At 39.8% G+C, this 12321-nt stretch overlaps 1 protein-coding gene across 1 annotated transcript; it reads left to right on the plus strand.

The window, feature by feature from the left end:
* Positions 1–942: 942 nt before the first annotated feature.
* Positions 943–1833, plus strand: LOC143032644 (serine/threonine-protein kinase mos-like). The gene has a single exon (XM_076197521.1). The coding sequence runs from the start codon at positions 943–945 to the stop codon at positions 1831–1833; it is 891 nt and encodes a 296-aa protein (XP_076053636.1).
* Positions 1834–12321: the final 10488 nt, after the last annotated feature.

The following is a 12321-nucleotide window of genomic DNA, read 5'->3' on the forward strand; positions in this document are numbered from 1 at the left end:
TTTTACCATTCATGTCTAGTAAGACATTGATACTGAGAACATGTCGGCTGTTAATTGATTCATAATCTGTTTTCGTACTAAAATTTCCCCCAATTAATACTACGGGAGTAAAAGTTTCCACCTTGAGACTTGGGTCCTATATCACCTGCAGCAGTATGAGCGACATGTGTTTTACTGCCTTTCGCTCTCATACTTTCTGTACCTCCAACTTCCTAATCGGTTAATGTACGTTTCGCTGAATCGAAAATATTGCCTAGGAGTAAAGCGGCCTTTGTTTTAAAAAACGTCTTAAATGTTCCATGTTTTCTTCCAAATGTGCAATGACCGTAGGAATCACATACAAAGAACGTGATACTTCGTCTAAATACATGACGTATAGTCTGTACATAAAATCCACACGTTTTATGAAAAATACGTTACAGCAAATGTGAAAGTCTACGGGTAACACTTTGTTGAAGTTCACCGTGCGTAAGACCAATACGATATTATCAGTAGACATGATCTCGCCTAATATAGAGAAGACAACATTTAGTGGTGAAGAGTCTACGGTTTGCGCACCCCTCTTTTAATATTATTTGTTCACAAAATTTACCTGCGCAGTACCAATACGACATTATCACTTGACATCTTTCGCCTACCATAGGCAACCAAACACTTTGTTCTTGAAAGGTCTACGACTTTTGCATTCCCTCGTTCACATTAATTATCTAGAAATTCAACCAGTATATGACACCAACTGTGAAAGTGTACGGGTAATACCTCCATCGAGTTCACCCTGCGTAATATAACCAATACCGTATTATCAGTTGAAATATCTCACCTATTATAGGCAACCAAACATTTAGTTGTTGAGAAATCGACGGTTTTTGCACTCTTTCACCTTACGTGTCTAGAAATTCAGTCAGTACTAAACCACAGACGATACTCAATCAATTCAAAAGCATGGACATTGGACATAACAAAACAACCGCAGTCATTAGCTGCTTCCTCAGGGAGGAGGCAAGGAAGCTAGGAGAGGGAAGGTTCGGGATTGCATACGCAGGGGAGATCGACGGAAGAACTGTCTGCTTCAAAGTCTTCAAGGGGGAATCCGTTTGGAAGAGAATGACCAAAGAAGCAGATCTCCTCAAGAAACTGGCAGAGGTTCCCGGCGTCCCCCGAGCACTCGATTACTGCTCCTCTCCTGTCACCCTTATTACAACTTACGAGGGTCCCACAACCCTGGAGGCCAAGGTCTTTGAGACCCCAGTCCCTCTGACTAGAAACCAGCTGCTGGACATCTTCCTTCAGGTCGCAAGTACCTTGGAAGGTCTACACAAGTGCGGGGTGGCGCACAACGATCTCAAAGGAGACAACGTGGTCCTGCGGTTCGAGGGTGACCGATACATCGCGACCACGATCGATCTGGGAAACGCCACGCATCTAGGACAACGACCTTACAATTCTGTCAACTTGAAAGTCTCCAGTCACATTGCCCCAGAGCTCGCCCAAGGGCTTCCAGCCTCGACCAAGTCGGACGTCTACTCCCTAGGAAGTCTAATGGCCTGGGTCACCGAGCGAGTGCCTGACTTGAAGAATGATTTCGACCTCGGCTTCTTGATCGAGACCGCAATGCAAGAAGATCCTCAGGATAGGATTGCTGTCTGGGCCCTGGCCGAACGCCTCAGCAACCTCATCTCTGGATTCTCTAACCCACACCTTGAGTCTGATTCTGAGGAGGAAGATACCTTCAGTTTTCCCTCTCCTCTTCCCTCGAGAGGAAAGAAGAGGCCACGCTCATCTTCAGACTCCTGTTCCATTCCTCCAGAGAAGAGGATGAGACTGGCACTCTGAATTGATGACGAGAAATTTGTCCTTCAAAAGACAAGAAGAATAAGTGACTTTGTCTATCTTATTATCATCTGTACTTAAAGCAGAACCCATCGATGTAGTAATGCCGTCATAATGACCCAGTTGTGTTTTAGAATCATTAACTTACAGAATACAATTACAACTCCTTTTATTAGTAGTAGTACTCTAAACAATATTGGTATCATTAGCCACATAAGTAACATCTTCAAAAATCATCAGTTTACTCACACAAAGGTGCAAGCACTTAATCCGAAAGAGCAGGAGCAATATCAACTCCATTAGTCAGTTTGACACATTCAAAATTCAAAGATGTTCACAGGTAAACTAATACATGACGCAAATTAATTATATGTAATTTTTTTTTACCATCCATGCCAAGAAAGACATTGGTACTGAGAACATAGAGCTGGAGTCATTACGGTGAATATGGAGATTTAAAGATCGTATCAGAAAGAACCATTGGGAACCATTGGGAGCGTGAAAACACCATAACAGGAAAGGACAATGGGATGATGTTCATATTGCATTCACTTTTAAGTATATCTTCAGGATCGTCTGGTCACCTATCTCATTTCCTTTGTTTCCCTTCAGTCACACTCACTTTTCTGAGTTCTCATTGTTAGATAGCATATTTAGATATTTTAACTACTTAACAGATAATTTTCTTTTACTTTTTCTTCTGCTTTTACCCTCTTTCTCTCTCTCTCTTTCTCTCTCTCTCTCTCTCTCTCTCTCTCTCTCTCTCTCTCTCTCTCTCTCTCTCTCTCTCTCTCTCTCTCTCTCTCTCTCTCTCTCTCTCTCTCTCTCTCTCTCTCTCTCTCTCTCTCTCTCTCTCTCTCTCTCTCTCTCTCTCTCTCTCCCTCACCTGACGTCACTGTTGGCGTCGAAACTTTAGATTCAGATTCATGTCCTCTTGACGGTGTTTTGATTGGGTAATGGAGAAATGAGTCATTCGTGGAAGGGAGGGTCGGAGATTCGATACACTTTTATACAATAAGTTTATAACATTTATTACTAATAAAGTACAGTAGCTGAGCGCTAGGGGGACGCCGGGAACCTCTGTCAGATTTTTGAGTAGTTCCGCTTTTTTGGTCATTCTTTTCCAGGCGGAATCCCTCTTGAAAACTTTGAGACAGATGGTTCTTCCCCGTCTATCTCCCCTGCGTATGCAACCCCGAACCTCCCTTCTCCCAGCGTACTTGCCCGCTCCCGAAAGGTGCAGGTGATGACTGAGTCTTTCACTATGGTTGTGTTGTTATGTCTGAATTTCTGGAGAGGTCCAGGGATCCATCGCCACGTGTTTCCTCTCCAGGAGACGGCCTTTGAATGACGGTCTTGTGCAAGTAGAACGTCTTAGCTCGTTTATCTAAAGCCGCTTCATCTGCGGCCGGGACCCAATAGTCGACGTTCGTGTTGGTGCTGATGAATACGGGTATCAAATTGAGTGACTCTGATTCTTTTTTCTTCTCTTTGACTGAGGATGGGAAGAAAGTATGTTAGGAAAAGGTTTTATATCGGAAAGCAGTACTATCCTATAAGAAAATAGTCAGTGGCATTCACTCCGATCATCCAATACTTCCTTCAAGCATTCTTCCATGGGAAGTTTGATGTTGTCCATTATGGACTGAGTGATTCTTGTTTTTTTCTAGATGGCGTGTGTTTTATGAAGTGCGTTCTGTAGGTGGAAAGTTGAAGCGTTTCCGGACCTCATTATTGCTGCTGTAAGTGATTTTTGGAGTATTGTGTTGTGGAGGAGGGACATCCCTGTGTTTGTTGGTCCATGGAAGATGAGTGAGTTCACCTTAATGAGGAGTTTGTCCACTATGATTGTGAACCATGAGTAGTACTCTATGATGTCGATGTCGTTATTGTTTAGAAGGTTGTCTGTCCATTCAACGTTCTCAGCTTTCGGATTATCTTCTGTCTTAATCCAAAGATTTTTCCAGTTGGGTTTCGCTGTTCAGGTTGTCAGTTATTTTGCATTGTTTCCCAAGACTTGGTTTTGAATTTTCTTGGCAAAGTTGTCCTCTATGAGTGTGATGATACGTTCGTATTCGTTTTCTGGGAGTTTCTTTTAGACGTCATATGATGTCCTTATGTTGTACTTTTCTATAACTTCTTTGGTGAGATAGTAGGAGCGTTCCTTCGTTTGAGAAGATTAAGTGGCTCTTTCTTCTCTCTCTGCTTCCACTTCTGGGCAGGGATCGTCGCCTGTGTCTTCTTTGCATTGTTTTGCAATGTAGTCTACAGTATGATGTTCTTGAATGAGAACTCAAATGAGATCATCTTGTCTACTCACATTCCCATGGGGTAATGTATGAATTTTTGAACATATCGAACAAGCTGAGTTGTAGCCGCAGCTTGTCCAGTAGCTTCTGCAGAGAGTTGTAGGAACTTACTAATTCTTTCTCGTCGACGTGAAACATTCTTAGTATGAGATCGAAAGGTGATGTGTCAGTGGTTTGAATAGTTTGTGAGTGTAAAGTTTGGTTCTTTTGCCCCGTTTCTTGCTGCTGGTTGCTCGTGGACGATGAAAGTCTAATACCATGTCTGCTAATCATCTTCACTCTTTCATAGTCTCCCCTCGTCCACTTGGTCCGGTACTGACGAAGGTCTATCAGGAGTATTTGCAGTGTTGATGCTGTTTTTTCTGCTAGAAGATCGATTTTGTTTTTTGGTCTCGATCTTTTTGGCAACGAATTTGAGGGAGAGGGTCTCAGGTCGAAGATACCAACACAAAAGTATGAGTTCTTTTGAGTTATTTACTTCTTAATGCTTACAATCTACTGCCCCAAGAAGAAAAGAACGAAGAGTAACCGGAGAAACATGCAAATGTAGCATCTTGTGACCATTTCATTGCATATTTCCTTACCCTTTTCACAGGTGAAGATTCCTTGGATGCACCAGGGATTGACTTACTCTTCTGCGACATCGATTTTTATTTCGCACGTCTACGTCTAATGCCCTTTTCCACGGTAAGAGTTAATCAATGACGTTCCTCTGTATCACAAATTTCAATTTTACCATAATCTGAGTCCGACTCTTTGACTGATTTGTTTTTTCTGAATGTTTACCATACATACAATATTGAAAATCCTCAAAGGGTGAATCCCCCTGTATGACCAAAATTTAGTCAAACATATCAGATAATCTAATTGCATTCGGCAATGTGAAATTTTTCTTCACTTGTGGATTTACTAGAAAATGTAAAGTAGTTTCTCCAGATACTAGAAAAATTAGAGTAAAATCTAACCTGAAATGATGCCAGGTCCAGGATGATGTAGATTGATCACTTACACCTGTGTTAGTAGATTGAAAGGTACAGGGTCATTTGGATCGTCAATTTAAAAAATTGCAACGTTAACCTTCTTACCTGAAAAATGTCTAATATTTACACACCAACACCCCCCTGTCGATCTATTACATCGCACACAAAGGCCTTAATGCAACGCTGTATAATCATGAGGTAACACGGACAAGCTACATTATAACACAAGGACCTACCTTTCTGAAGCCAGTTTAAGATAAATATATTACCGTTTCGCGCGTAATCAGGATCCTCGGGGCTCTGTTGCAGCTCTCAGGACTGTCAATGACTCATTCAGATTTACACTAAGAGACTTGAGCGGCTGACAATTTTGTAGATCTTGTCAGTCGCTTTCCACAAACAAGTTAACATGCAGCATCCCTGTTAATATCGTATGAATACAATAACTTAATCAGGCACCAACTAATTAATTTGAGGTATGCTTGTATGAAGCGGGTGGGAGGGCGGGACGGAAAATTATCACTCAAAGTTCGTATAAGTCTTTTCTGCACTTAACGACACTTATAATCACAATGACCCACCGTCTTTTGTTGTTTTTGTTTACGCAATATAATAGGTGGACACTCGTTCATATATAAAACGAATAACAGGAGTATCACACATGCAATGTACGCGCACTTGTCGAGGTCACAAGCAATTCTCAATTATCTCGAATCTCGGGCCGTCGCGCGTGTGTCAAAATTGCCGAAACGTTTTCATGCACTTTGGTTACTAACTAATCAACTGATATCCAAATTTTGACTAATCCGAACGTGACAATATATGTAACATACTGGTTGATATATCAACTTAATTCATCTAAACCTAACGATGATATGAAGGTGAAAACATGAAATAAGATTGAAAAACACTAATAAGGTTTGATATAATAAATGAAAGAAAGTTTTTATGATAATGCCTGCACCATTTGTACAAACATCTCCTTTATTCTAAAACAGGAAATAAGGCCTGCATGTCTGCTCCATAAGTGATTCAAGATCAACTCAACAGCACCCCTATCAAAATAGTTGGCAGAAGGGTGCATTTAGTCCGTCAACAAATACAGAAGGAGAAAATGAAGCATTTCGTAATATTTGTTCAAAAGTTATCGAACGAACTGTTTCTCATTTACACAGACATGAAAACTAAGTATCATCTTACAAGAGCAAAATCTTTGAAATCATCAAGATCTGTAATAGTTGTATTTAAAAAGAAAAATAAACCTCCCGTGGAAGTAGATAGATTTAGACCAATGGTGTTAAAGTTTCTTTGTGAACACAATATTTCATTTAATGTTATGGACCACCTAATGCTAGTTTTGAAACATGGAGCCCATGATTCACAAATAATAAAATCTGTATAGTCAGGCTTCAGGAGAGGTTGTTGTAAATTGTGTAGGCAGGGAAATTTTAAAGGAAATAACGAAGACCTTGAAAACTAATAGATATTCCATAATAGTAGATGTATTCACTAACAAACTATTAGCCATTGCTGTCGAAGTAGTGAACACAGAGAAAGCTATTGTTTATGACAGATTTCTGCAACTGTTGGATGTAAAAGATTCAAGTGCCAAAGGATTATTTAAATTGTTGAGTAGTTTTTATGAAACAAATTGAATTCCATTTGAAAATAGGCTTGGTTTTGCTGCCGAAAATGCATCCATCATGATGGGAAGTATGGGGGTTTAAAAGCAAAATTTCTAGAAAAGGTACCTAATCTATTTGTTATTGGATGTATTTGCCACTCTTTGCACCTGTGCTCCTCTGGAGCCTGTCTCAAACTTCGAAAATCTGTAGAAGACCTATGTAGAGATATTCATGCGTACATAAATCATAGTCCTAAAAGACTGTTGAGGTTCCAGGAGTTTCAACAATTTGTTAGAGTTGAATCTCACAGACTTTTTTATGCCAGTCAAACAAGATGGCTATCTTTAGAGTCTGTTATTTACAGAATATTAGAATAATGGTCAGCTCTAATACTTTTCTTCCAGGCAGAGACCCTGGAATGTAAAATAAACTCAGCATCAGACATACTGGATGCTCTGAACAATCCTAATTTTAAGAAGGAAAGATTAGAGAACATCATAAGAGACTAATTGCAGTCAAGAAGGGCTTCCAGGCACACAACTGGATGGTTAAAACAGGCGACGGAGAAATTGTATATGGCGAGGAAGAAGTACTAAACCAGTGGCTGCATTACTTCAAGGTACTTTCGAACAGGCAAGATCTAGTGAATCCTATACCACCATGTCAAAATATAGCAGCAGAAAGAGAAGGAGAACTCGAGAATGAGGTGGAAGAGCCGTCAATAACAGAGACAAAAAGGAGCATAAAGGAGCTGAGGAATACAAAGCCCCAGGATGTGATGGAATACCTGCAGAATTACTAAAAGTGGGAGGAGAGCGGTTAGAGAAAGAAATTCACCGGCTAATACTAAGGATTTGTAGAGAAGAGGAGATACCACGTCAATGGAGAAAGGGTATTATCAACCCCATACACAAAAAAGGAAGCAAACAGGAATGCCAAAATTACAGAGGGATAACTTTGCTATGTGTTCTGTACAAAGTCTTTATGAAAATACTCTTAAAACGTTTGACACCTTATGCTGAATCAGCAATTAGAGAATATTATTGTGGATTCAGAAAAAACAGGTCCACAACAGATCACATACACACAATAAGGCAGACAATGGAGAAATACTATGAATATGACAAAGATCCCTACCAACTATTCACAGACTTCCAACAGGCGTGTGATAGCATACACCGAGAATCAATGTGGCAGATCTTCAAAGAACTTCAAGTACCAGAGAAACTGGTCTCTCTAATAAAGGCATGCTTTGTAGGTAGCAGATGCGTAGTAAAGGTAGGGGGGAAGGAAACAGAAGAGTTCGAGGTAATTAGTGGACTGAGACAAGGATGCATCCTATCTCTAACACTCTTCAACCTCGTGATGGAAAAGGCGGCCAGGGAGAGTCTTAACTACCCAGGAGCGATATTTGACACAGGAAATATAGGGCTTTTAGCCTATGCAGATGACATTGTGATGATAGCCGAGAATATGGAAGAGATTAACAAAATGTTCACACCATTCCAGAACACTGCGCGGCAAATAGGCCTGGTGTGCAACGAGAGTAAGGCCGCAATCATAAAAATGAGTAGAGAAGGCGGTAATAATGGTAACATGCAGGTCGGAACCCTAAATGTGCAATATACATACAAATTCAAATATTTAGAAGCCCTTGTAACGGAAAGAAATATGATGGACATTGAAATAAATGAAAGGATTGCAGCAGGAAACAGATGCTACCATACTCTCTCTACCATCATGAGAAACAGAAAGGTTAGCAAGAAAACAAAAATGAGAACATACGACATTGTAATTAGACCAACAGTGTTATATGGTTGTGAGACTTGGACATTGACCAAAGAAAAAGGGAATTTGAAGTCTTTGAAAACACCATTATTAGAAGAATTATTGGCCCAGTTTATGATACGGAATCGGGAGAATGAAGACGAGGGCACAATAGGGAAATTAGAGAACAGACAGGACAACAAATGCTGCATAATGTCGCAAGTGGGAGAAGGGCAAGATGGGCCGGTCACTGTGCCAGGATAGAGCCAACAAAATGGCCAAAAATGGTGATGGAGGGAAGTATAAGGGGTAGACGCCCCCTGGGAAGACCTAGGTACCGGTGGAGCGATGGAGTGGCGAATGACGTGGCCCGCATTAACCCTGACCTACAAAATTGGAAGGAAACAACGAAGGACAGATTGGTCTGGAGAGGCATAGTGAAAGCGGTGAAGGGACTGCAGTCCTGATAGCCATTGAAATGGTAGTAGTACTTATTCTTTTCTTAGTTATATGCTACCAATTATATATAAGATAAATATAGATTTTCAGTGTGAAACTGCCACGGTTCATATTACTTACTCCAAAATCTGTGCCTTTTACAAGGCTATTCTTGGAAATTATATAAAGAATGATATTCTCAAAGCACACTTAAATTCATTTACGGTCCAATTTCGTAACCCTACTAATTTTAAGTAAAGTAGAAAATATGATTCTGAACAAATGTATAGTGGAAGAACTAATCAGTTTTAGTGTCAAATGTCTGAATTTATATGTAGAACTGTCGAATCAAACAAGTAAGAGGTGTATACGTCACATACACATGTAAGTATCAGTCAGTCATATGACCCACACACTCCTCCATCTCAACTACCCCAACCACACTCTGGACTTATTGGCGCCACCATTTCCTGCCAAGGAATTGCCGAGCTAGGCATCACGTGGATCAAGCAATACACACACACACGAACACACACTCATAAGTGCAATCAACCACCAACACATTACATTACAGAACTACCCCATAATAACGAGCTCTTCCCCCCCGGGAAATATTATAATATATAAATAGAAATGTAACAATACTTAAGTACCAACACAGCATATTGTAAGAGACTGAATACTCCCACTAAAAACTGTACAAGTACGATTGCTGGGACCCGCCAGATAGTGCTCGGTCAGCCGTTTTCTGAACAAAAACCGAAGCGCGCACCACAGGAGGGAGGTCGGTCGATAACTTACAATGTGCACTGTAGTGATAAGGAAGATGTGATAAATTACTATTGATGTAAAACTTTTTAAAATATGTAGTGACAATAAGTGATTAAAGTGGAACTAGGTGATTTATAGTGTTTGATATGTTCGCCTACACATCTGGATAGGGACGGGACCACGTACGGACACATAAAATGGTGGCAGCGAACGTCCTACCCACACCTCTGAAGAAAACCGCCTGTCTCTGAAGAAAACACGTCCGAGTAATTCACCCCCGCCACCCGACTTCAGTCGAGCCAGCGCGGTCCATCGCTCGTCTAACTCAGAGACATATCCACCTCCTCGCACCTACCGCTCCCTCCGCAACGGTCCGAGCGAAAATTTCACTCTGAGAGGTAAACCACCTCCCCACACCAACCGTTCCCTCCCAGATGCGCACCAACAGTCACTACACCTGCCTATTTAATCACGTCCCTGTCACCCAGTGCATATAAGTACGTAATATCGCCGACCCATCTCACAACTACCTACTGACTACAGGTAACATAACAAATTTCTTCAACTTACCTCCACTACATCTCAATATAATAACCAAATCCCAATCTGATACTCGCACTTCTTTTCTATGCGAACATCATTCACCGAGCCCTCTGGACTTCCATCGCCTGTGCACAGACCCGGTAATAACCACCTCATCCGCTCACCCTCACCACCAACCTCCTCCTCCGAGTGTCGCGTTCCACCGAGAATCGCAACGTCAGCAAATATCCCAACTGCACGTCATATTACCACTCGCTTCAACGCACGGTATTAAGGTAACCTTCATGCCTTTAGATACCCACGTGCTCAACGCACGTACACCTTAGCCATATAACAACTATGTAATCTCGCACTTATATTAGCATATTGTCATTTAGAATTTTTTCTCTCCAAAAATTATCATTAAGTAATACTCTTTAATCTGCCAATTACCAATATACATATATATTCAAGTTAATATTATTTCATTATTACAAATTTCCTTGTATGTATATAGCATATATACACCTTTTTTGGTTATCATACCTTTCTCATAAATTAAACAATAGCTCTCATAATTATATGTTTCAACACTAATTATATTTTTGCCTAATTTTTAAAACAACATATATTTATATATGCAATAACTTTTACTAGATTTGACTATTACATAATATCACATTCATATGCATTCTTCCAGTTAAGTAATTCTTGTTTAAACAAATAGCTCTTACATGTTTAAAATTCAACATTCAACATATTTTGCCTATCTTTAAATAAATATATATATATATATATGCAATAACCCTTAATTGCTTTCACTACGTATTACCCATTTATATTTACATAGAACTTATACATTTTTATCAATGTAACCTATTTTACTGCTGTAATTTTTTTTTATGAACAACCATAATTAATTCTATTATAAGTATAATATCACAATAATTAACTCCTTACTATATCATATTATTTCCACATTTTATTATTATTATATGTATATACATATTTTTATGATTTCACATATGCAATCCCGTTATACTGTATAACCTTATGACAACCATAGTTAATTCTATTATAAGTATAATATCACAATAATTAACTCCTTACTATATCACATTATTTCCACATTTTATTATTATCATATGTATATATATATTTTTATGATTTTACATATGTAATCCCAGTATACTATATAGCCGTTGACATACTATATCCCCCCTCCCATATCTAAGCATAACATATTACCCTTAGTTACTATATACCTATCATTCATATTTTAACAGCCTTTTTTTTCTTCTTAGATTACAAATCAAAACTAACTATTAACTAATACATGACTTAACAACATGGCCTTTGCCACCAGAAGCAAAATTAAACAAAGTTTACATAGCGTCTTCTCAAAGTCTAGAGAAGAAAAACAACAACATGACATATCCAGTGACAAAGAGGAAATACACACAGAAAACTTAATTGACAATGACAAACCAGACCATTTTTACCTATATCCACAGGATGACAATACCTCTAAACAGTTAACCAATGACCAGTTAAATAATCCTGACAAAACTAATCCTAATGCAGATAATCCAATAGACCCTCTTTATGAGAACGATGTCTTACCTTTTTTCAACCAGCCTCCTCAAGTAGACACCTCCAACCCATCTCAACCACAACAACCCACCCAACCAACTCCTCATGTTGCTCCTCCTAATATCATGCCTTTCAACCAGCCTCCTCAAGTAGACCCCTTTCACCCCTCACAATCACAACCACCCATTCCTCCCATCCAACCAAATATGCAAACAAAACCTCCTATAAACCATAATCCATCCAACCCCCATATCCCAACACATAATAACCCCCCTCCCATTCAGCAGCAGTACCAAAACTTCCCCTTTCCTTCCCCCCATACCCCATCTGGTCAAACCCACTCCACACCATACCACCAACCACCACCTAACCTTCCTCCAAACCCACAATATTATCCTTACCCACAACCTCAACCAACAATAATTAACAACTATCAAACCATAACCCCCCTGACAGAAATCCCAACCTTTTCCCAAGATAGTGGAC

The sequence above is a fragment of the Oratosquilla oratoria genome, chromosome 14 (assembly GCF_046742065.1).
Source record: "Oratosquilla oratoria isolate Oo_2021 chromosome 14, ASM4674206v1, whole genome shotgun sequence".
NCBI classification, from domain to species: domain Eukaryota; kingdom Metazoa; phylum Arthropoda; class Malacostraca; order Stomatopoda; family Squillidae; genus Oratosquilla; species Oratosquilla oratoria.